The sequence below is a fragment of the Ranitomeya variabilis genome, chromosome 5 (assembly GCF_051348905.1).
Source record: "Ranitomeya variabilis isolate aRanVar5 chromosome 5, aRanVar5.hap1, whole genome shotgun sequence".
Classification (NCBI taxonomy): domain Eukaryota; kingdom Metazoa; phylum Chordata; class Amphibia; order Anura; family Dendrobatidae; genus Ranitomeya; species Ranitomeya variabilis.
In genome coordinates, this window is record NC_135236.1 from 181,893,834 (window position 1) to 181,918,573 (window position 24,740).

At 43.3% G+C, this 24,740-nt stretch overlaps 1 protein-coding gene across 1 annotated transcript; it reads right to left on the reverse strand.

The window, feature by feature from the left end:
- Window positions 1-508: 508 nt before the first annotated feature.
- On the reverse strand, window positions 509-1,453 carry LOC143774913 (olfactory receptor 2G3-like). Its single transcript, XM_077262720.1, has one exon. The coding sequence runs from the start codon at window positions 1,451-1,453 to the stop codon at window positions 509-511; it is 945 nt and encodes a 314-aa protein (XP_077118835.1).
- Window positions 1,454-24,740: the final 23,287 nt, after the last annotated feature.

Sequence of the window (24,740 nt, forward strand, 5' to 3'; positions counted from 1 at the left end):
TACTAGCCAACCAGCTGCCATGTAGTCCTCAATATTCATGAGCTCTGTAGAATCCCATCCCCACCACTGAATGGCAGTTTTCTGCCTATGCAGACTGTACACAGAAAGCGGCCAATCATTGCTGTGGACGGAGATACACAGAGCTCAGCATTTAGAGAACTGCTAAATCTGCAGGAGATAAAATAGGGATTGTATCAAAACTGCAGCTAGCAGCCCAGTAAGTCATATATCACTGAAATCAAGGTCCCTTTCCATATATCATGCTGCTCTGAGATGTGGTAACAAAAATCTGTTGTCAGATTCTCTTTAATCTGTCAGCCTCCCGTCAATTTTTCCTTTGAATATCACAATTGTTATTTATAGTGACATTGAATGGATGGACAGCATGGAGCGATTGAAGCGGTGATGAAGCAGCGTATTGCAGCCATCACCCTGGCTCGCTTGCCCTGAGTTCGCTCCCCCATAATGGGAGCTGCTGTCACTATTACTGCACAGTTTTATGTATTGCTCAGATCAAATTGAACTCACGCTTCTTCTTTGCTGCTTCCTTCAATGCCTCCTTTACATCCTTGTTTCTTAGTGTGTAGATCAGAGGGTTTAACATCGGTGTGATAACGCTGTAGAACAAGGTGGCCATCTTGTCTTGGTTAGCAACATGAATAGTTCCAGGTTTCAAATACATTGAGAAAATGGTGCCATAAAATAATGTGACCACAACAACATGTGAAGCGCAAGTGGAAAAAGCTTTTCTACGTCCCTTGGATGTAGAAATTTTCATTACGCTGGAAATAATATAGATGTAAGTAACAAGAATTAAGAAGAAAGGGAGCACGGCTATCACCAAAGCACAGATAAAAATGATCGTCTTATTAAGTGACGTATCTCTGCAGGCTAACTCCAACAAGATGGGCTCCTCACAGATGAAATGGTTAACAACATTAGGGCCACAGAAAGGTAACTGTAAAGTAAAAGCTGTTTGGAATATTGAGTTTGCTATACCTCCACCCCATGATAAGATAGCCATCCTAATGCACAAGGCGGGATGCATGATATTAGTATAATGTAAGGGGCTGCATATGGCCACATACCGATCGTATGCCATCGCTAACAGTAGATAGCACTCGGCTCCTCCTAGAGACAGGTGGATGAACATTTGGGTGAAACAGGCAATGAATGATATGGTTTTCTTCACAGATAAAAAATTTTTGAGCATCTTGGGAATAATACTCGATGTATACCAGATGTCCAAGAAGGAGAGATTTCCCAGAAAAAAGTACATTGGTGTGCGGAGTCGAGGGTTTATGGTACTGATCCCAATAATCACCATATTGCCTGCCAATGAAATGATGTAACATAAAAGAAATACAATAAATAACAGTATCTGCATGTCCTGCGTGTTGGATAGTCCCAGAAGGATGAACTCGTCCACAGTGGTAGAATTCCATGTGACCATAATAACAGTCTGAAAGAAAAGCTGAGCATTAGGCTCTGTTGACCACCATGTGCTGGGCATGCCCATGAGGCCTCATACTCACTTGCGAGAAACTCAGATGAGTCTCGCACCGCAATACCCGGCACTGAACCCAGCACTCAGGAGCGGAGCGTGCGGCTGCATGTATTCCTATGCGGCCGCACGCTCCGATCTGAGTGCCGGCAGCAGCCGGGTATTAACATGCGAGACTCATCCGAGTTTCTCGCAAGTGAGTATGAGCCTTAAAGTGTACACTAGGATGTGTCTGTTAAATGGTTGCTTCAAACGGATACCAGCCATTTCATCTCTCCATTATAAAAGAACACACACAATAATGGTTTACGTCTGTTTACTTGATACTGTTGTATAGGAAATGCAGTCTACTTTTCTAAACAACAGAATCCTGTAATAGCATACAGGTGCTTCTCACAAAATTAGAATATCATCAAAAAGTTAATTTATTTCAGTTTTTCAATTCAAAAAGTGAAACTCATATATTATATAGAGTCATTACAGAGTGATCTATTTCAAGTGTTTATTTCTGTTAATGTTGATGATTATGGCTTACAGCCAATGAAAACCCAAAAATCATTATGTCAGTAAATTAGAATACTTTATAACACCAGCTTGAAAAATGGTTTTAAAATCCGAAATGTTGGCCTACTGAAATGTATGTTCAGTAAATGCACTCAATACTTGGTCGGGGCTCCTTTTGCATCAATTACTGCATCAATGCGGTGTGGTATGGAGGCAATCAGCTGTGGCACTGCTGAGGTGTTATGGAAGCCCAGGTTGCTTTGATAGCAGCCTTCAGTTCATCTGCATTGTGGGGTCTGGTGTCTCATCTTTCTCTTGACAATACCCTATGGGGTTAAGGTCAGGCGAGTTTGCTGGCCAGTCAAGCACAGTGATACTGGTGTTTTTAAACCAGGTATTGGTACTTTTGGCCATGTGGACAGGTGCTAAGTCCTGCTGGGAATTAAATTTCCATCTCCAAAAAGCTTGTCGGCAGAGGGAAACATGAAGTGCTCTAAAATTTCCTGGCAGGCGGCTGTGCTGACTTTGGTCTTGATAAAGCACAGTGGACCTACACCAGCAGATGACATGGCTCCCCAAACCATCACCGATTGTGGAAACTTCACACTAGACCTCAAGCAGCTTGGATTGTGGCCTCTCCACTCTTCCTCCAGACTCTGGGACCTTGATTCCTAAATGAAATGCAAAATTTACTTTCGTCTGAAAACAGCACCTTGTACCACTGAGCAACAGTCCAGTTCTTTTTCTCCTTGGTCCAGGTAAGACGCTTCTGTCGTTGTCTAATGGTCATGAGTGGCATGACACAAGGAATGTGACACTTGTAGCCCATGTTCTGGGTACATCTGTGTGTGGTGGCTCTTGAAGCAATGACTGCAGCAGCAGTCTACTCCTTGTGAATCTCCCCCAAATTTTTGAATGTCCTTTTCTTAATAATCTTTTCAAGGCTGTGGTTATCCCCGTTGCTTGTGCACCTTTTTCTACCACACTTTTTCCTTCCACTCAACTTTCCATTAATATGCTTGGAGACAGCACTCTGTGAACAACCAGCTTCTTTAGCAATGATCTTTTGTGGCTAACCCTCCTTGTGGAGTGTGTCAATGACTGCCTTCTGGACATCTGTCAAGTCAGCAGTCTTCCCCATGATTGTGGAGCCTACTGAAACAGACTAAGGGACCTTTTAGAATGCTTAAGAAGCCTTTGCAGGTGTTTTTGTTAATAATTCTAATTTACTGAGATAATGACTTTTGGGTTTTCATTGGCTGTAAGCCATAATCATCAACACTAACAGAAATAAACACTTTAAATATATCACTCTGTTTGTAATTACTCTATATAATATATGATTTTCACTTTTTGTATTGAAGAGCTGAAATAAATGATGATATTCTATTTTTGAAGCCACGTTCACACATTCAGTATTTGGTCAGTATTTGACATCAATATTTGTAAGCCAAAATCAGGAGAGGAAGAAATCAGAGGAAAAGTATAATAGAAACACGTCACCACTTCTGTATTTATCACCCAATACAAATACTGATGTAAAATACTGACCAAATACTGAACATGTGAACGCGACATTATAATGGATGCCTACACATTCTGCTATCCATCTAAAGTTTTATTCACATATCAGTGTTTTTGATCCGTATTTGTATGCCACAACTAGAAGTGTTTCCAAATCACAGAACAGGAGTCAATCTTACAATTAGGCCGGCGTCACACTGACCGTATGGAAAATAAGTCCGAGTCTCCCTGCCAAGAGTCGCACAAGTGTTCTCCGTATGGTCATCCGTGTGCAATGCGATGATGCGATTTTCTCGCACCTATGTATCCATATGACATCTGTATGACATGCGTATGGCTTTACATTCTCATTGCTTTTCCTCATAGAATTTAATGGCTCAATGGGCTGAAATGAGGAAAATGTGTGTGCATTTCTCGCAAGTCACACGGATGGTCCGTGTGGTGTCCAAGTTTTTATCGCACCCATAGGCTTGCATTGTCGAGTCTCGGACGATATTCGAGAAAAATCGCAGCATGCTGCGATTTTACAAGCACATCAAATACACCTGGAAAAACTATGGTGATGTGAGCTGCCCCATAGATTAACAGTGATCCAAGTGCTATGCGATGTTTTCTCGCATAGCACTCGTCCGTATTCTACGGTAGTGTGACCCGGCCTTAGGCCGGGATCACACATGCGAATAACACAACCGAGTCTCACATGTTAATACCCGGCCCTGCCGCTTGCACTCCGGAGTGGAGCGTGCGGCCGCATAGCAATACATGCAGCTGCACGCTCCGCTCCTGAGTGACGGCGGCAGGGCCGGGTATTAACATGCGAGACTCTGCCTTGTTTCTCACATGTGTGATCCCGGTCTTATAGTTGTTCTCTGATTGTTCCTCTCCTGGTTTTGACATATAAACACTGATACAAAATACTGACTTGTGTATGAGGTCTTAGGCAGTGTTTCCCAAACCTGTCCTCAGGGCCGACAACACATCATGTTTTCAGAATTTCCTTAGTAATGCACAGGTGATGGGATTATTATTAAGGCATCAGGAACTGCCACAGGTTCTCTAAAATCCTGAAATCCTTATCTATTGGGGGCCATGAGGACTGGAGTTTGGGAAGCACTGATCTAAAACATCTGTCTATCATACAATTGTGAGCAGGGCCGCCATCAGGGCATTACAGCCGTGACTGGCGTATGGGGCCCAGTGGGCAGAGGGGGCCCGCATCGGGCCCCGTCTCATCTGCTCACCGGGCCCCTACCGGCAGCCGCAGGCTAAACCGGGCCCTTAGCGGCGCTGCAGCTGTTTAACGCTATTGATGTCCGCGCCCGCACGTCAATAGTTAACAGCCGCCAGCCAATCTGAGGCTGGCAGCTGACGTCAGCTGCAGCGTGCATGTCGCCGGCGTCTGACGTCATTGTCAGTCGCCGGCGAGTGCGCCGCGCGCTTCAGCAGTGTGGAGAGAAGAGCAGGAGCGCGGTCAGGTGAGAAGAACTTTTTTTTTTTTTATTGAGAGCGGCGATCCGGGGGGCCCAGGGCAGAACGCTGGACACAGGGGCAGTACGCTGGACACAGGGGCAGAACGCTGGACACAGGGGCAGAAAGCTGGACACAGGGGCAGAAGGCTGGACACAGGGGCAGAAGGCTGGACACAGGGGCAGAATGCTGGACACAGGGGCAGAATGCTGGACAAAGGCAGAAAGCTGGACATTGGGGCAGAAAGCTGGACACTGGTGCAGAATGCTGGACACAGGGGCAGAATGCTGGACACAGGGGCAGAATGCTGGACACGGGCAAAAACCTGGACACAGGGGCAGAAAGCTGGACACAGGGGCAGAAGGCTGGACACAGGGGCAGAAGGCTGGACACAGGGGCAGAAGGCTGGACATGGGCAGAAGGCTGGACACAGGGGCAGAAGGCTGGACACAGGGACAGAAGGCTGGACACAGGGGCAGAAGGCTGGACACAGGGGCAGAAGGCTGGACACAGGGGAAGAATGGAGATACGGGGCATGATTGGAGACACAGGGGGCAGGATGAAAGACATGGTGGCATAACTGGAGACACTGGGGGATTGGAAACAGTTGGGGCAGAATGGAGACACAGGGGGCATGATTGCAGACATGGGGGCATGATTGGAGACGGGGCAGAATGGTGATACGGGCATGATTGGAGACAGATGGGGCAGGATCATGGGGAAGTATGGATACGATGGAGACAGATGGTGCAGGATGGGGAGATCATATGGGGCAGAATGGATACTCATTAGGGCAAGATGCAAGAACATATGGCTGATGCCAGGAATGAGACACACGGGGGCTAGGATGGCGAATATTATTACCATAGGGGCTAATTAAGGGATATTATTACTGCAGTGATGTATTTATTTTATTTTTTGAGTATGCTGTTTTAAATGGGGGGGCGGTCCTGTTACTGTGTAGAGCAGAGGTGTCAAACTGCATTCCTCGAGGGCCGCCAACAGGTCATGTTTTCAGGATTTCATTAGCATTCCACAAGGTGCTGGAATCATTCTGTGCAGGTGATTAAATTATCACCTGTGCAATACAAGGAAATCCTGAAAATATGACCTGTTGGCGGCCCTCGAGGAATGCAGTTTGACACCTCTGGTGTAGAGTGATACTATGTTGCCTTCTTCATGTGGTGTAATGTAGAAGTTGGGAAAATTAAGTAATGTGTTCTGCAAGTGGAACTCGAGATAACTGTGTTATTTCCTGCAGAAACGAGTCCTGTTGTGAATTCTGTTTGTGGGCTCCCTCTGGTGGCTACTGGTGGTACTGGTTGACTTCTGTCTTCTATCTCCAGTGCACCTGTTCCCATCAGGAAATGGGAGTTTCCTATATAGTCTGGCTTTTCAGTCATTTACTTGCCAGTTGCCAGCTATCAATGTTACCAGAGCTCCTCTGTTACTTGCTACCTGCTCCAAGTCTGCTGAGTCAGATAAGTTTGATCATTTGTACCTTTTGTCCAGCGTGCATTTATATGAATCTTGCTGCTGGAAGCTCTAGTGTACTGAAATGGCCACTCCGGTGTCATGAGTTGATACCGGAGTTTAAAGTCATTTCAGGATGGTATTTTGTAGGGTTTTAAGATGACCGCGAAGTCCACTTTTGTATTTTCTGCTATCTAGTTAGTGGGCCTCTCTTTGCTGAACCTGTATTCATACTGCGTATGTGTTTTCTTCTTAACTAACCGTCATTATATGTTGGGGGCTACTATTACTTTGGGGTTTTCTCTGGAGGCAAGCCAGGTCTGTGTTTCCTCTATTAGGGGTAGCTAGATCTTCGGCTGGTGCGAGACGTCTAGGGATAAAACGCAGGTACGTTCCCCGGCCACTGGTAGTTGTGCGTTAGGTTCAGCATCGTGGTCAGCTTAGATTCCATCTTCCTAGAGCTAGTCCTATTTTTGCCCATGTCCCTGCCATTGGGAATCATGACAGTATAGCCGGCCAGATGTGTTAAGTATTGGCTGAAGAAGGAGAGAAAAGAAGTCTCTGACACCTTTTTTTTTTTTTTACTCTGAAGTCTGTTTAGCCATAATTGCAGTCTGCTTCTTTCCCCTCCTCTTAATCCCTGAATGGCTCAGATCTCAGCTGCTGAGAAATGGATATCCAGAGTTTAGCTTCAAATCTGAATAATCTTGCTTCTAAGGTTCAAAATATACAAGATTTCGTCATACATGCTCCTATGTCTGAACCTAAAATTCCTATACCAGAGTTTTTTTCTGGAGATAGATCTCGTTTTTTGAATTTTAAGCACAATTGTAAATTGTATCTTTCTCTGAGACCTCACTCCGCTGGAAACCCTGCTCAGCAGGTTAAGATTGTTATTTCCTTGCTGCGGGGTGACCCCCAGAATTGGGCATTTGCATTGGCACCAGGGGATCCTGCGCTGCTCAATGTGGATGCGTTTTTTCTGGCGCTGGGGTTGCTCTATGAGGAACCGAATTTGGAGATTCAAGCTGAAAAGGCCTTGATAGCCCTCTCTCAAGGGCATGATGAAGCTGAAATATATTGTCAAAAGTTTCGTAAATGGTCTGTGCTTACTCAGTGGAATGAGTGCGCCCTGGCGGCGAATTTCAGAGAGGGTCTCTCTGACGCCGTTAAAGATGTCATGGTGGGGTTTCCTACGCCCACAGGTCTGAATGAGTCCATGACAATGGCTATTCAGATTGACCGGCGTTTGCGGGAGCGCAAACCTGTGCACCATTTGGCGGTGTCTTCTGAGCAGGCACCGGAGAATATGCAATGTGATAGAATTCTGTCCAGAAGTGAACGGCAGAATTATAGGCGTAAAAATGGGTTATGCTTCTATTGTGGTGATTCTGCTCATGTTATATCGGCATGCTCTAAACGCACTAAAAGGGTTGATAAGTCTTTTGCAGTTAGCAACTTGCAGTCTAAGTTTCTTTTGTCTGTAACTTTGATTTGTTCCTTATCATCTATTAATGTGAATGCCTATGTGGACTCTGGCGCCGCCCTGAGTCTTATGGATTGGTCCTTTGCCAGGCGCTGTGGGTTTAGTCTAGAGTCTCTGGAAGTCCCTATTCCTTTGAAGGGTATCGACTCCACACCATTGGCTAGGAATAAACCTCAATACTGGACACAAGTGACTATGTGTATGACTCCAGACCATCAGGAGGTGATTCGATTCCTTGTGTTGCATAATTTGCATGATGTCTTAGTGCTTGGATTGCCATGGTTACAAACTCACAACCCAGTTCTTGACTGGAAAACAATGTCTGTATTAAGCTGGGGATGTCAGGGGATTCATGGGGGAGTACCTTTGGTTTCCATTGCTTCATCTACTCCCTCTGAGGTTCCGGCATTTTTGTCTGACTATTGTGATGTTTTTGAGGAGCCTAAACTTAGTTTGCTCCCTCCTCACAGGGATTGCGATTGTGCTATAGATTTGATTCCTGGCAGCAAATTTCCTAAAGGTCGTTTGTTCAATCTGTCTGTGCCAGAGCATGCTGCTATGCGAGAGTATATTAAGGAGTCCTTGGAAAAGGGACATATTCGTCCATCCTCAACCCCTTTAGGAGCAGGTTTTTTTTTCGTGGGTAAAAAAGATGGTTCCCTGAGGCCTTGTATTGATTATCGGCTGTTGAATAAGATTACAGTCAAATATCAGTATCCTTTGCCACTGTTGACTGATTTGTTTGCTCGTATTAAGGGGGCAAGGTGGTTCTCTAAGATTGCCCTTCGGGGTGCGTATAATTTGGTGCGGATTAAGCAGGGAGATGAGTGGAAAACTGCATTTAATACGCCCGAGGGCCATTTTGAGTATCTGGTAATGCCTTTTGGTCTTTCTAATGCCCCTTCAGTCTTTCAGTCCTTTATGCACAATATTTTCCGTGAATATCTGGATAAATTTATGATTGTGTATCTGGATGATATTTTGATTTTTTCCGATGACTGGGAGTCGCATGTTCAACAGGTCAGGAAGGTTTTTCAGGTTTTGCGGGCCAATTCTTTGTTTGTAAAGGGTTCAAAGTGTATTTTTGGGGTTCAGAAGATCTCTTTTTTGGGGTATATTTTTTCCCCTTCTTCTATTGAGATGGATCCTGTCAAGGTTCGGGCTATTTGTGATTGGACGCAACCGACTTCCCTTAAGAGCCTTCAGAAATTCTTGGGCTTTGCTAATTTCTATCGTCGATTTATAACTGGTTTTTCAAGTGTCGTAAAGCCTGTAACGGATTTGACTAAGAAGGGTGCTGATGTTTCCAATTGGTCCTCGGCGGCTGTGGAGGCCTTTCGGGAGCTTAAGCACCGCTTTTCTTCTGCTCCTGTGTTGCGCCAACCTGATGTTTCACTTCCTTTTCAGGTCGAAGTTGATGCTTCAGAGATCGGAGCAGGGGCGGTTTTGTCGCAGAGAAGTTCCGATTGCTCGGTGATGAGACCATGTGCGTTCTTTTCTCGAAAATTTTCGCCCGCCGAGCGAAATTATGATGTTGGTAATCGGGAACTCTTGGCTATGAAGTGGGCCTTTGAGGAGTGGCGTCATTGGCTTGAGGGTGCTAGGCATCAGGTGGTGGTCTTGACTGATCACAAGAATCTGATTTACCTTGAGTCAGCCAGGCGTCTGAATCCTAGACAGGCGCGCTGGTCGTTGTTTTTCTCCCGGTTTAATTTTGTGGTCTCATATCTACCAGGTTCAAAAAATGTGAAGGCAGATGCCCTTTCTAGGAGTTTTGAGCCTGACTCCCCTGGTGATTCTGAGCCTACGGGTATCCTTAAGGATGGGGTGATATTGTCTGCTGTCTCTCCAGACTTGCGACGTGCTTTGCAGGAGTTTCAAGTGGATAGGCCTGATCGTTGTCCGCCTGGGAGACTGTTTGTTCCAGATGAGTGGACCAGTAGAGTCATCTTGGAAGTTCATTCTTCTGTGTTGGCAGGCCACCCTGGAATCTTTGGTACCAGAGATTTGGTGGCCAGGTCCTTCTGGTGGCCTTCCCTGTCTCGAGATGTGCGTACTTTTGTACAGTCTTGTGATGTTTGTGCTCGGGCCAAGCCTTGTTGTTCTCGGGCTAGTGGATTGTTGTTGCCCTTGCCTATTCCGAAGAGGCCTTGGACGCACATCTCTATGGACTTTATTTCGGATCTCCCGGTTTCTCAGAAAATGACCGTCATCTGGGTGGTGTGTGACCGTTTTTCTAAAATGGTTCATTTGGTACCCTTGCCCAAGTTGCCTTCTTCATCGGAGTTGGTTCCTCTATTTTTTCAGAATGTGGTTCGTCTACATGGTATCCCGGAAAACATCGTTTCTGACAGGGGATCCCAATTTGTGTCTAGATTTTGGCGGGCGTTCTGTGCCAGGATGGGCATTGATTTGTCTTTTTCGTCTGCTTTCCATCCTCAGACGAATGGCCAGACAGAGCGAACTAATCAGACCTTGGAGACTTATTTGAGGTGTTTTGTGTCTGCTGATCAGGATGACTGGGTCGCCTTTTTGCCGTTGGCGGAGTTTGCCCTTAATAATCGGGCTAGTTCTGCCACTCTGGTTTCTCCTTTCTTCTGCAATTCGGGGTTTTACCCTCGTTTTTCATCTGGTCAGGTGGAATCTTCGGATTGTCCTGGAGTGGACACTATGGTGGATAGATTGCACCGGATTTGGAGTCATGTGGTGGACAACTTGAAGTTGTCCCAGGAGAAGACTCAGCAGTTTGCTAATCGTCATCGTCGTGCTGGTAATCGTCTTCGCGTTGGGGACTTGGTGTGGTTATCTTCTCGTTTTGTCCCTATGAAGGTCTCTTCTCCTAAGTTTAAACCTCGGTTCATAGGTCCTTATAAGATTTTGGAGATTCTTAATCCGGTATCGTTTCGTTTGGACCTACCAGCATCTTTCACTATTCATAATGTCTTCCATCGGTCTTGTTGCGGAGGTACGAGATACCGGTTGTTCCTTCTGTTGAGCCTCCTGCTCCTGTGCTGGTGCAGGGTGAATTGGAGTATGTTGTGGAGAAGATTTTGGACTCTCACGTTTCCAGACGGAGACTTCAATATTTGGTCAAATGGAAGGGATACGGTCAGGAGGATAATTCTTGGGTGACTGCCTCTGATGTTCATGCCTCTGATTTGGTTCGCGCCTTTCATAGGGCTCGTCCAGATCGCCCTGGTGGTTCTCATGAGGGTTCGGTGCCCCCTCCTCAAGGGGGGGTACTGTTGTGAATTCTGTTTGTGGGCTCCCTCTGGTGGCTACTGGTGGTACTGGTTGACTTCTGTCTTCTATCTCCAGTGCACCTGTTCCCATCAGGAAATGGGAGTTTCCTATATAGTCTGGCTTCTCACTCATTTACTTGCTGGCTATCAATGTTACCAGAGCTCCTCTGTTACTTGCTACCTGCTCCAAGTCTGCTGAGTCAGATAAGTTTGATCATTTGTACCTTTTGTCCAGCGTGCATTTATATGAATCTTGCTGCTGGAAGCTCTAGTGTACTGAAATGGCCACTCCGGTGTCATGAGTTGATACCGGAGTTTAAAGTCATTTCAGGATGGTATTTTGTAGGGTTTTGAGTTGACCGCGAAGTCCACTTTTGTATTTTCTGCTATCTAGTTAGTGGGCCTCTCTTTGCTGAACCTGTATTCATACTGCGTATGTGTTTTCTTCTTAACTAACCGTCATTATATGTTGGGGGCTACTATTACTTTGGGGTTTTCTCTGGAGGCAAGCCAGGTCTGTGTTTCCTCTATTAGGGGTAGCTAGATCTTCGGCTGGTGCGAGACGTCTAGGGATAAAACGCAGGTACGTTCCCCGGCCACTGGTAGTTGTGCGTTAGGTTCAGCATCGCGGTCAGCTTAGATTCCATCTTCCTAGAGCTAGTCCTGTTTTTGCCCATGTCCCTTCCATTGGGAATCATGACAGAGTCCTGGCTGGATGAAGTGATGGCGGTCTGTGCTGGATGAAAGATGAAGGACTTCACCTAGAGACGTCACTGGTGAGTCAGTGTTACCTATACACTGACACTATACACTGTATACTATATACAGAGGTCCTGTGTATAATGTCACCAGTGATCTCTGTGTTACCTGTACACAGACACTGCATACTAAGTACAGATCTCCTGTGAATACTGGCACTGATGGTGATATTAGTATTGTGAGGTGTTTTTTTTATTACTGATCAGTATTGTAGTATTCAGTCACTATGTGGTGGTAATATGTGGTCTGGACATGGTGTTGTGGTATTTGTTCCTTGTATTTGATATTATTCGGTCACTGTGGTGGTAATATGGTGTCTGGTCATGGTGCTGTGGTATTTGTTCCTTGTATGTAGTATTATAGGTCATTTTAAAAATTGAAAAATAAATAAAAATAAACCTAAATTGTATTGCATATTTTAACAAATATTTAATAGGTTACAGTAGAGTAGGGCCTGGCCAAAAGTGTCTACCTTGTCATTTTGGTGGCTTAAAAAATCTTTTGGCCAAAACAAAAGCTGCCGGCTTTATGTGTGATCTGGTGATGGGAACTGTCAATGTGTGATAGGTGAGAAGTGGAGATTTTCCAAGAGAGAGCGGTGGGACTGTGGACAGTTCGAGGGGTGGAGCGAGGAGGCCGGGCTGGGGTGGAGCCTGGGCGGAGTCTCAAGGGGGCCCCGAAAATTTTGCCAGTATGGGGCCCCGAAATTTCTAGTGGCAGCCCTGATTGTGAGTGTAGCCTTATATGAATGACAAGAATGTAGAACACAAAGCACTGTACTTTCATTACAAACAAGCTATTCTTTAATATTTGATTCTGTAAGGAAATAAAAAATACATAATATTTTAGAGTGTGTTATACGAGAATTAGAAAATAAAAATAAGCCATGCTTGGTGCAGGCTGAAATCTGTGTAGAAACATGGAGCACATGAAGATATTTTCTGGTGTAAAACACATTCAAATGTCAAATTATTTTGTGACTTTTAGCGTTTTTATGTCAGTTTCGGACAGTTTCTTTAAGGCTGCCATCACACTAGCAGTATTTGGTCAGTATTTTACATCAGTGTTTGTAAGCCAAAACCAGGAGAGGAAAAGTATAATAGAAACATGTCACCACTTCTGCATTTATCACCCACTCCTGGTTTTGGCTTACAAATACTGATGTAAAATACTGACCAAATACTGACTATGTGACGGCAGCCTAAAATAGGCAGCTTTGGGGTGGGACAGGAAGTTACATAGCTCACCTGTCTAATTCATCTAAAAGTACGCCACCTTGCTAGTGTAAATTTAGCTAGAAATGTTACTCCAGTCTCTGATTGGAGAAACATTTCTGGCGGAAGCTCATGCCAGTTGTAAGATGCCCTTAAAGGGAACCTGTCACCCCGTTTTTTCGGTATGAGATAAAAATACTGTTAAATAGGGCCTGAGCTGTGCATTACAATAGTGTAGTTTGTGTACCCCGATTCCCCACCTATGCTGCCGAAATACGTTACCAAAGTAGTCGTTTTCGCCTGTCAATCAGGCTGGTCTGGTCAAAAGGGCGTGTTGTCTTCCCCCAGATTTTGCGTAGTTTTCCGTTGGTGGCGTAGTGGTGTGCGCATGCCCAAGGTCCCGAATCCTCTGCCAGGGGATTGAAAAGAGCGCGATGTTCGTTATTTCATTGGTGATCGGTGGGCGCGGCCATCTTCCTTTGGCCGCGCGTGCGCAGAAGCGGCGCTCTGCTGGCCGCGGCTTCAGGAAAATGGCCGCGGGATGCCGCGCGTGCGCAGATGGATATCGCGGCGGCCATTTTCCTGAAACCGCGGCCAGCAGAGCGCCGCGGCCAGCAGAGCGCCGCTTCTGCGCACGCGCGGCCAAAGGAAGATGGCCGCGCCCACCGATCACCAATGAAATAACGAACAGCGCGCTCTTTTAAATCCCCTGGCAGAGGATTCGGGACCTTGGGCATGCGCACACCACTACGCCACCAACGGAAAACTACGCAAAATCTGGGGGAAGACAACACGCCCTTTTGACCAGACCAGCCTGATTGACAGGCGAAAACGGCTACTTTGGTAACGTATTTCGGCAGCATAGGTGGGGAATCGGGGTCCACAAAATACACTATTGTAATGCTCAGCTCAGGCCCTATTTAACAGTATTTTTATCTCATACCGAAAAAACGGGGTGACAGGTTCCCTTTAATGCAATCAGCGGTGTGCGCTTCTTAAAGGGAATCTGTAATATGGAAAAAACACTATTAACCTGCAGAGATGGGGTAAATCGTCAGGTTAATAGCATTCTGAACCTGCCCGGCGCCTGCATAGGTAGGAAATAAATTTTATTCCTCCTGTCAGCCTCGAACTTTCAGTCATAGAGGCGCAGCTGACGCTGGTTCAGTCACCGCTTAATACATAGTGATCATCGGCTGAAACCATAACCCGGTACTGACTGACAGCCGGCTCTACAGTGCATCAGTGCAGAGCCAACTGTCAGTTGGTGCCCGGGTGTGCTTTTAGCTGCTTTTCACAATATACTGAAAAGTGACTGAAGCCGTGCCGGCCACAACTCTATGACTGAAAGCTCGAGGCTGCCAGGAAGAATACAGTTAATTTCCTCCATGTTGTTATTGCAGGCAGCGGGCAGCTTCAGTATGCTAGTAACCTGCCAATTAACCCTATATATGCAGGTTACAGCATGTTTTCACATGACAGATTCCCCTTAATGAATTATGTGCATCTTACTCCAGCAGTCCTGTTCACTAAGAGTGGCCTTCACAACACCAGGATTAATGAGGTTATCCACTACTTTATCATTGGTACTGCACATCTGCTTCCTATTGATCTGTACTCTGCTGCAGCCACTATAAGAAGACGGAGCAGCTCCGTAATTGAGCAGTTCCGGCCGGTGGCTGCCACTGACACTGAGAACAACTGATCGACGGGGTACTGGGTGTTGGACTTCAACTGATCAGACACTGAAGACCTATCCTAAGGATAAGTCATCAATGATAAAGTAGTGGACAACCTCTTTAATAAACCAGGGCCTATATCTGTAATTACGTCCTCACATGAGCTTTATTCTGCCGCTGGTTCTAACATATGGCACAATTGTGGAGTTACGTGAGCATTGTATATCACATGAATAAATGAGGCTTTGGCTTATATTATAGAAGCACTATAAATGATTTTCACAGCATGTAGCGCTATTCTTGCTGTTAAAATGTCAGAAACCTTGATGAAACTCCAGCGATTCCCATTGTAGCTCAGTTTGTCTCTCACTTGTACCTGTCTCAAGACAGGTTTGGCATCAGGGTTTACTTTCTGAATGATGCTGGTGTGAACAAAGCCCACATGTAGTGCTTCAGCTCGTCAGTTACTACAATATGCGATTTCTATCTTCAGCACGTCAGTGGCATTTAAACAAAACTAGTAATACTGTGCAAAAAACAATATGCATGGATTTCAAGGCATAATTCAGATGTCCAAATCCACAGCTTGTCTTATTTGTCGCAGATTTTGGTTATCGTGTATCCTGTGTTGAAATGTGCACAGGGAAATTTTTGCAATGCAAATTTTTAGCCACATGTGAACATGACCTTTCGGTATAAGCATAAACATAGCATTTTTTCAGATGTTGCAATACAATACTTTACCTTTCACTTCCATAAGATTGCTCTTTTTTTCATACTGGACTCGAGAATCACTCGGGATTCGGGAAATGACATATTATCGTTCTTGTACTTTGTTAATAATCCATTAGAAACCAAAAGTCTAAACAGTAAATAGCGTCTTTCACTCTGTTTCCTCTCTCCCAGTATTCTGCAATTAGTTCTGGAGCCACAGGAACGATCATTTATATTTGCTCTGTGCTCCCTGAAGATGTATTTCTTTTACTTTTTGAGTTGAGGGAGTAAACGTCAAACTTAAAATAAACAGTAAAAATTAACTTACAAACTTTGTAAAACTATGTTAGAAGCAAACTTTGGCCAGAAAAAGAGCTTTATCAAATCAACATTTTAGTTAAACAGATTTTTTTTAAATTTTCCATGTCATTGATATATTTAAAAAAATACGGAAATCTTGTAGTTTTCACTCTTACCACTGTATCCTATAATATACTACTCACCATTAAAATTGCAGTACCAAAATGGAACAGTTATATAATGATGGAAATTACGGGATGAAAAGACAAGTTAATGATATGTAAATGGTGAAAAACCGTAAAACAAATTTTCAAACCATCTTGATTTATTCAGTATTGAATATGATTTTTATAACTCCATAATTACTGTAATTTTTATGTAACTTTTACTTCATACTTAATTTCCGGTATAAAAACAAAGAATAAAAAAAAAATAAATATATATATATACATATGTGGCATCACAGCGTTCTTAAAAGTCCAATCTATCAACATTTAAAATGAATTAATGCAATCGGTAAACAGAGTAATCAGAAAACAAATCAAAATGGTCACTGTGTCTCCATAAAAGACAATAAAAACAGATCAAAACATCATACATATTCGAAAATTGTGTCAGTAAAACCATCAGCTCATTACGTAAAAAAAACAAGCCTCCACACAGCTCAATAGATTGAAAAAAGGATCTTACGAGTCTCGGAAAACGGTCATACAAACACCAATTTTAAAATAAATTTCAGAATTTTTTTTCACCACTTAAATGAAAAAAAATCTTTACAAGTTTGATATCAACGTAATCATACTGACCTGAAAAATCATGATTCTGAGTACATTTTACTACAGGATGTTCATCTTAAAGACAAAACACAAAAAACGCAAAATTGCATTTTTTTCCCCCATCACACTTATATTCCCCCCCCGCCATTTTTTAGTACAATGAAAGGTAATATGAATGGTGTAATTCAAAACTACAATTCATCGTTTCTAAAAATTTCTAGAAATGTGCCATCAATATCTATTTATCAACTTTACGATTCATACATCCAGATCGCCTGATACTCAATGACCTTGGACGTATGGATACATTCTGGCGATTTTGCATGCACAGAGGCTGTCGGGAGTCAGCTGATTCTGACAACTGACACCCAGCTCCCAGCACCAGGAGGGGTGCCTGCACAACTCCCGGCACTTTAACCCCCTAAATGCTGCGATTGCAGCATTAAGTGAGCAGGCAAAGGGGAAAAAGCCCCTCTGCCCTTGGATCGACGACCCCACGACTTTATCGCGGGGTCTTCATCACTGCCATAGTGACCAAATGTCGTCATGATAATATCCAGGTCACCAGTCACTTGCAAGTTAGTTAGATCATGTGCAGTGCATGATCTAACTAACTTGATTCTGCAGCACTGACAGTTATAAGGTATAGCAATGCTCCTGCATTGTTATAATTTATAACTGTGATCAGACTGCAGAAAGAGAAAGTCTCACAATGGGACAAAATAACAAAGTGAAAAATGTTATACAAATATTTAAAAAAACAAAAACAAAATAATAATAATAATAATAAAAAAAAAAGATATTGTACCAATAAATAAATATTATTATAAAAAAATAAAATAAATAAAAGTACACATATTTCGTATCTGGAACGACCCAACCTATAAAACTGTCAAACTAGTTAACCCCCTCTAGTGCACACCATAAAAAAAACAAGCTAAAAACGATGCTTTATCATCATACTGCCGAGCAAAAAGTGAAATAAAACACAATAAAAAAGACGAATGTAAATAAACATGGTACAGCTGAAAACGTCATCTTGTCCCGCAAAAAGCAAGCAGCAATACAACTCGATTAGCCAAAAATAAAAATGTTATAGCTCTCAGAATAAAGTGATGCAAACATAATACTAGAGAAGAGAGAGAGAGGATTCAAAAAGATGTAAATAAACTGGAGCAGTGGGCAGAATGGTTTTTAACAAGGAAAAATGCAAAGTACTACATCTGGGCAATAAAAATGAAAAAAGCATATACAGAATGGGAGGAGTAGGGCTAAGCAACAGCACATGTGAAAAACACTTGGGTATACTAATAGATCACAGACTGAACATGAGTCAACAGTGTGATGCAGCAGCAAAAAAGGCAAATGCAATTCTGGGATGTATTAACAGAAGCATACAGTCTAGATCACGCGAAGTCATTATTGCCCTCTACTCCTCTTTGGTCAGACCTCATCTGGAATACTGTGTCCAGTTTTGGGCACCTTCATTTTAAAAAATACATCAACAAACTGGAGCAAGTTTAGAGAAGAGTGACTAGAATGGTGACTGGTCTGAAAACCATGTCCTATGAGGAACGGTTACAGGATTTAGGAATGTTAATCTTTAAATAAGAAGACTGAGAGGAGACTTAATATCTGTCTACAAATATCTCAAGGGCTGTCACATTGTAGAAGGATCATAATTATTCTCATTTGCACAAGGAAAGACTAGAAGCAATGGGATGAAACTGAATGGGAGGAGACACAGATTAGATATTAGAAAAAACTTTTTGACAGTTAGGCTACTTTCACACTAGCGTCGTGCACTGCACGTCGCAATGCGACGTTGCGGCGCACCAACGAACACTGTGAAAGTGCCGCACAACGGTGGCAGCGGATGCAGTTTTACAACGCATCCGCTGCCCCACTGTGATGTGCGGGGAGGCGGGGGTGGAGTTCCGGCCGTGCATGCGCAGTTGGAAAAGACGGTCACGATGCACAAAGAAAGTTACATGTAACATTTTTTTGTGGCGACGGTCCGACGCAAAACGATGCAATCGTCGCATGACGGTTGCGACGTGTGGCAATGCTTCGCACTGCGTCGCTAATGCTAGTCTATGGAGAAAAAACGCATCCTGCAAGCAATTTTGCAGGATGCGTTTTTTCTACAAAACGACGTATAGCGACGTGCAGTGCACGACGCTAGTGTGAAAGAGGCCTTAGGGTGATCAATGAGTGGAACAAGCTGCCACGAGAGGTGGTGAGTTCTCCTTCCATGGAAGTCTTCAAACAGAGGCTGGACAGACATCTGTTTGGGATGATTTAGTGAATCCTGCTTTGAGGAGGGGGTTGGACCAGATGACCCAGGAGGTCCCTTCCAACTCTACAATTCTATTATTAATTATTTTTCTATAAAATAGTTTTTATTGTGTAAAAGGACCAAAACATAAAAAAATATAAATGTGGTATCGCTGTAATTTTACTGACCCGAAGAATAAAGCTGCCTTATCAATATTACCACACATGAAACGGTATAAAAAAAAACAAACAATTCCTGAATTGCTGGTTTTTGTTTATTCTGCCTCCCAAAAATCAGAATATAAAGCAATCAAAAAATTTAACGTGCCCGAAAATGGTACCAATATAAACACCAGCTCGTCCCGCAAAAAACAAGCCATAACATGACTGTGTCAGACGAAATATGGAAAAATTATAGCTCTCAAAATGTGGTGATGCAAAAACTAGTTTTCGCAATAAAAAGCGTCTTTCAGTGCCTGAATTTTATACCATTTTGCAGGGAAGAAAAACAATTACATTTTTATCACCAAAATTTTGTTTTAGCCTCAGATTTTACATTTCCACACTTGGAAATAGGTTCAAATGGCACCAAAATTTGTCCCAAAATATCCCCATATGTGACTCTACAGTACTGCTTAGCCATACGGTGAGATTCGGGAGGGACGGAGCGCTATTTGCCTCCTGGAGTGCATATTTTCCTAGAATAGTTTGCAGACTCCATATACAAAGCCCCTAAGTAATTGGACACAGTATACCCACACTAATCCACAGAATTATGTTATTGATCTGGAAAATATTTAAAATAAATAAAATATGCCCGTGGTTAGAGTATGCTGTGAGACAACACCAGTGAGAACCACTGTAGTACAGAAATGAATACCAAACCACCTTGGATAGGAGATCACCAGAAAAAAACCAATGAATACGGGAATAATAAAAAATAGGCCTTTATTTATAAGATTGGCAACAGATACGTACAATGATAAAATGTTTTTATATAAAATACATTAAAAGGTGTATATACCTTACTAACGAGGTGAGGGAGAAAAAATACTCAATAAAATAGCCCCCAGTGTGCTATATCATTTTGCGCTGTGCACATCATAAAGTGCAGAGGTACCAATAAAAAGTGATAATAATATCAAAAAGACGTGATGCTAAAATTTTGTGCAAAAATAGAAATAGAAATAAATTCACTTTTTTAACGCTGTGCAAAGTAGTGCAATTTAAAGTGCATAATAGCCAAGGAAAAATCCAATGAAATAAGGTGCCCACAAGTGTATGCCTAAATCCAGGCCAAACAATGGGTAACCAATTGCTCATATAAGACAGTACAGCAATATAAAATGAATATAAAATATATTTAGTATATACCTGGGGGAGATCAATACCTGGACCTACGTGCGCCCGACGCGCGTTTCGAATGTTTATCTTCGTCAGGGGGTGGTTAGTAATGGTGGAAAAAGGGTTTATATAGCGTGGTCTGGAATAGACGCTGTGGCCCGAGTATTCATTGGTTTTTTTCTGGTGATCTCCTATCCAAGGTGGTTTGGTATTCAAAGCCCCTAAGTAGTAGAAGAGCTGAATCCCCCTTCAAGTGACCCCATTTTGGAAATTGTACCCCATTGGGAATTTATCTACAGATGTAGTGACGATTTTGACTCCATGGGTGTTTTACAGAAACAAGCAGCAGTGGATGTTGCTGAGTGAAAATTGCAGACTGCCGTTCTATTGACCAGTACATTGTGCCCAGCTCATGCACCTGTAAATAAGGTGGGCTCTTATGGCTACAGAAATGCTAAACATGTGGACCTTAAGGGTGGTTTAGGCACACTGTGACTCTCAGAAGGGAAGGGACATTTGGATTTGGGAGCGCAGAATTTTCTAAATTTGTTTTGGGGGGGCGAGAACCATTTAGCTTTTTTAGAGTCTTTGTACTACGAGTAACATGGAAGCCCCCCTTTCTGCCATCGGATGGAATAGTACATCCCATGGCAGAACCCCCGCTTTGATGCGGGCTCTGGCAGTGAGGTCCTGTGGTTGGCGCTCATAGCAATGCTGCAATTCTGAGCGATCTGAGCATCGCCTCTATGTAGCAGAGGCAATCGAGTTGTGGCAGCTTCTAGCCTTCCATGGAGGCTATTGAAGCATGCCAAAATGAAAAAAAAATGTTTTTAAAAATATGAAAAAAAAATTAAAAAAATATAAAAGTTTAAATCACCCCCCTTTCGCCCCATTCAAAATAAAACAATAAGAAAAATCAAACCTACACATATTTGGTATTGCCGCATTCAGAATCGCCCGATCTATCAATGAAAAATAAGGATTAACCTGATCACTAAAAGGTGTAGCGAGAAAAAAAGTCAAAACTCCAGAATTACGCTTTTTTGGTCGCCGCGACATTGCATTAAAATGCAATAACAGGCGATCAAAAGAACGTAACTGCACCAAAGTGGTATCATTAAAAACATTAGCTCGGCTTGTAAAAAATAAGCCCTCAACCCAACCCCAGATCATGAAAAATGGAGATGCTACGGGTAGCGAAAAATTGCGCTTTTTTAAGCAATGTTTGGAAATTTTTTTCACCACTTAGATAAAAAAGAACCTAGAAATGTTTTTCGTCTATGAACTCATAATGACCTGGAGAATCATAGTGGCAGGTCAGTTTTAGCATTTAGTGGACCATCCATGTGACTTGCGAGAAATATGCAAGCATTTTCCTCATTTCACCCCATTGAGCCATTAAATACAATGGGGAAAATCAGTGAGAAATGTAAAGCCATACGGATGTCACACGGATACATATCGCATTGCAAACGAATTACATATGGATCACCATACGGAGAACATTGGTACAATTCTCGGCCGGGGGAATTGGACCGATTTTTCATACGGCAAGTGTGACTCTAGCCATATACATACAAACCTGGTGTAAGCAATCAGTGTAGAGCACAGGATAAATGTGCGCCGAGCCTTATTGCGATGTTTGGGAAGCAGAATGAACAATTCAACAGCAGATGAAGAATTGGTTTATTTATTTTTTATGCTGTTCCTCATGCGGTATAAGTGATTAGATGACTTTATTCTGTGTCAGTGCGATTACAGTGACACCAGATTTATAACTTTTTATGTTTGGCTGCTGTCACACACTAAAAAAATCCTTTCTTTAAAAAAAAAAATAGTTTTTGCATCGCCATATTTTGAGAGCACAAATTTTTCCATATTTCTGCTGAAACAGTCTTGTGAGGGCCTGTTTTTTGCAGGACGAGTTGACATTTTTATTGGTACCATTTTTAGGCACATGATCTTTTTTCATCACTTCCTATTCCGATTTTTGGAAGGTGGAATGAACAAAAAACAGCAATTTAGGAATTTTTTTTATGTCATTCCGCATGTGGTAAAATTGATAAGGCAGCTTCATTATTTGGGTCAGTTCTATTAAAGGGAAACCACATTTATATAACTTGTACAATAGAAAAAAGAAAAGCACTAACCGATCTGAAAAATCATTAGCTTTATTGAGTCTTCATTAAAAAGAGTCTATGGCCGGGAGAGTGAGGAAAGGAGTTAGTGCGAGCAGGTCAGAACGACGGACGTTTCGTGCTATGCCAGCGCTTCTACGGGCTCTCCATTCATGTGTTGTGACTGTCACACAGCCGCTACACATGCAGCTATGGCGCCGAACAGCTGATTATCAGGAGCGCTCCAGGTATCCGGTTTCTCGATGCAGCTATGTGGTAAGCACTATAGATATTCAGATAAGGAGTTATCCAAAGCTATTTGCTCATCCCTAGTACTAGTCCCGGCCCATTCTCATGTCTTTGGTGGGCATCTGGTAGTAGACAAAACTCAAGACCGGGTCCTTCAGAGGTTCTACTGGCCTGGATGTCACAGAGGCTTTGTTAATTTATGTCGGTCCCACCATACCTGTCAGTTAACTGCTCCATTGTACCACTTCCGCAGTCCCCTAGTGCCGCTGCCCATTATAGAGATCCCATTTGACCGGATTGCTATGGACCTTGATGGGCCCCTAGTTAAGGCCACCAGGGAGCATCAGTACACTCTAATGGTGATGGACTATGCAACCTGATACCCAGAGACGGTACCACTGAGAAACTCCTCCTCCAGAAGTATAGCCCGAGAGCTAGGCCTGGATGTCACAGAGACATTGTTAATTTCTGCTGCTTCTGCCCTACCTATCAGCTAACTGTTCCAGTGTCTAACTTTCACAGTCTCCTAGGGCTGTTGCCCATTATAGAGGTCTTATTTGACCAGATTGCCATGGATCTTGTCAGGCCCCTTGATAAGTCCACCAGGGGGCACCAGTACATCATGGTGATGATGGAGTATGCAACACAGTACCTAGCGGCTGTACTACTGAGAAACTCCTCAGCTAAAAGTATAGCCTGAGAATTAGTCCATATTTTCTCCTGGACAGGCCTGCCATAGGAGATCCTGACAGACCAAGGAACTCCTTTTATGTCCAAAGTGATGAGGGAGTTGTGTAAGGCTCTCCAGATTACACAACTCAGGATGTCAGTGTACCATTCATAGACAGCCATCCTGGTATAGCGGTTCAACAAGACCCTAAAGTCCATGCTTAAGAAGGTTGTGGAGAAGGATGGCCAAGACTGGGATTGCCTACTATCGTATCTGTTATTTACATTCTGTTCTGGACATTACGAAGGAGACCTGGGAAGCAGAGGTTACACCCCATCGGAGCATCATCAAGCATGTGGCCCACATGCAGGACAGGATGGAAAAGGTAATGACAATTATGAGGGAGAATCTACTTCAAGCACAAGAGGCCCAGGCAAAGGTCTACAATTGGTCGGCGAGACTGAGACTGATTCAGGCCTGAAGACGGGGTGTTGATGTTAATATCCACAGTGGAAAGTAAATTTCCGTCCAAGTGGCAAAGGCCATTCGAGGTGGCCAAAAAACTGAGTTACATCAACTAGGTGGCCAAAAAACTGAGTTACGTCAACTACAAGTTCTACCAGCCAGGGAGAAGAGAGCCATACCTGGTGTACCACATCAACCTGCTAAAACCGTGGTGAGACAGGGAACCCGAGGAAGCAACATGCCGGGGGTGCTCCTTCAATTACGAGCTCTGCTGTGCACTCAAACATGCTGGGGAATCAGCGTAGTCATGAAAAATTGCACAACAAATGATGCAGTTTGTTTTCTCCTGTTAGCATTACAATAAAAAATTGGGGGATAAATGATCATTTTTGTGGAAAAAATTTGATTTTTTTTGTTTTCACAACATATGTTATAAACTTCTGTTAAGCACCTGGGGATTCAAAGTGCTCACCACACATCTAGATAAGTTCCTTGATGGGTCTAGTTTCTAAAATGGGGTCAATTGTGGGGGTTTACACTTTTTATGCACATCAGGGGCTTTCCAAATGCAATCGGCATGCTCAGGAGAAATTGCACAACAAATTTTGGCATCCATTTTCTTCTCTTCTCTTGTGAAAATAAAAAAAATAGGTCTAAAGTAAAAAATTTTGTGAATAAAAGTTAAATGTAAATTTTTTTTTTCCATATTGCTTCAGTTTCGGTCCAGCACCTTAATTGTTAGTAAACTTCTTGAATGTGATTTTGGGTACCTTGAGGTGTGAACAGTAGCATAGCTACCGGGGGGGGGGGGGGGGGGGCAGAAGGGGCCATAGCCCTCCACAACAACTGACTGACAAAATAATTTAAAAAAATTCTTGCCTAGTGAGTTAGGTATACAGCTCCCGTTCTGTCTGCAGTCTGTTCTGGGAGAGCTGATACCTGTCTACCGCCTTTGTCCTGATATCCTGCCTATGAC

Excerpts from the sequence above, each read along its gene's own strand:
- LOC143774913 (XM_077262720.1), bottom strand. The coding sequence starts at position 1,453 with ATGGTCACATGGAATTCTACCACTGTGGACGAGTTCATCCTTCTGGGA.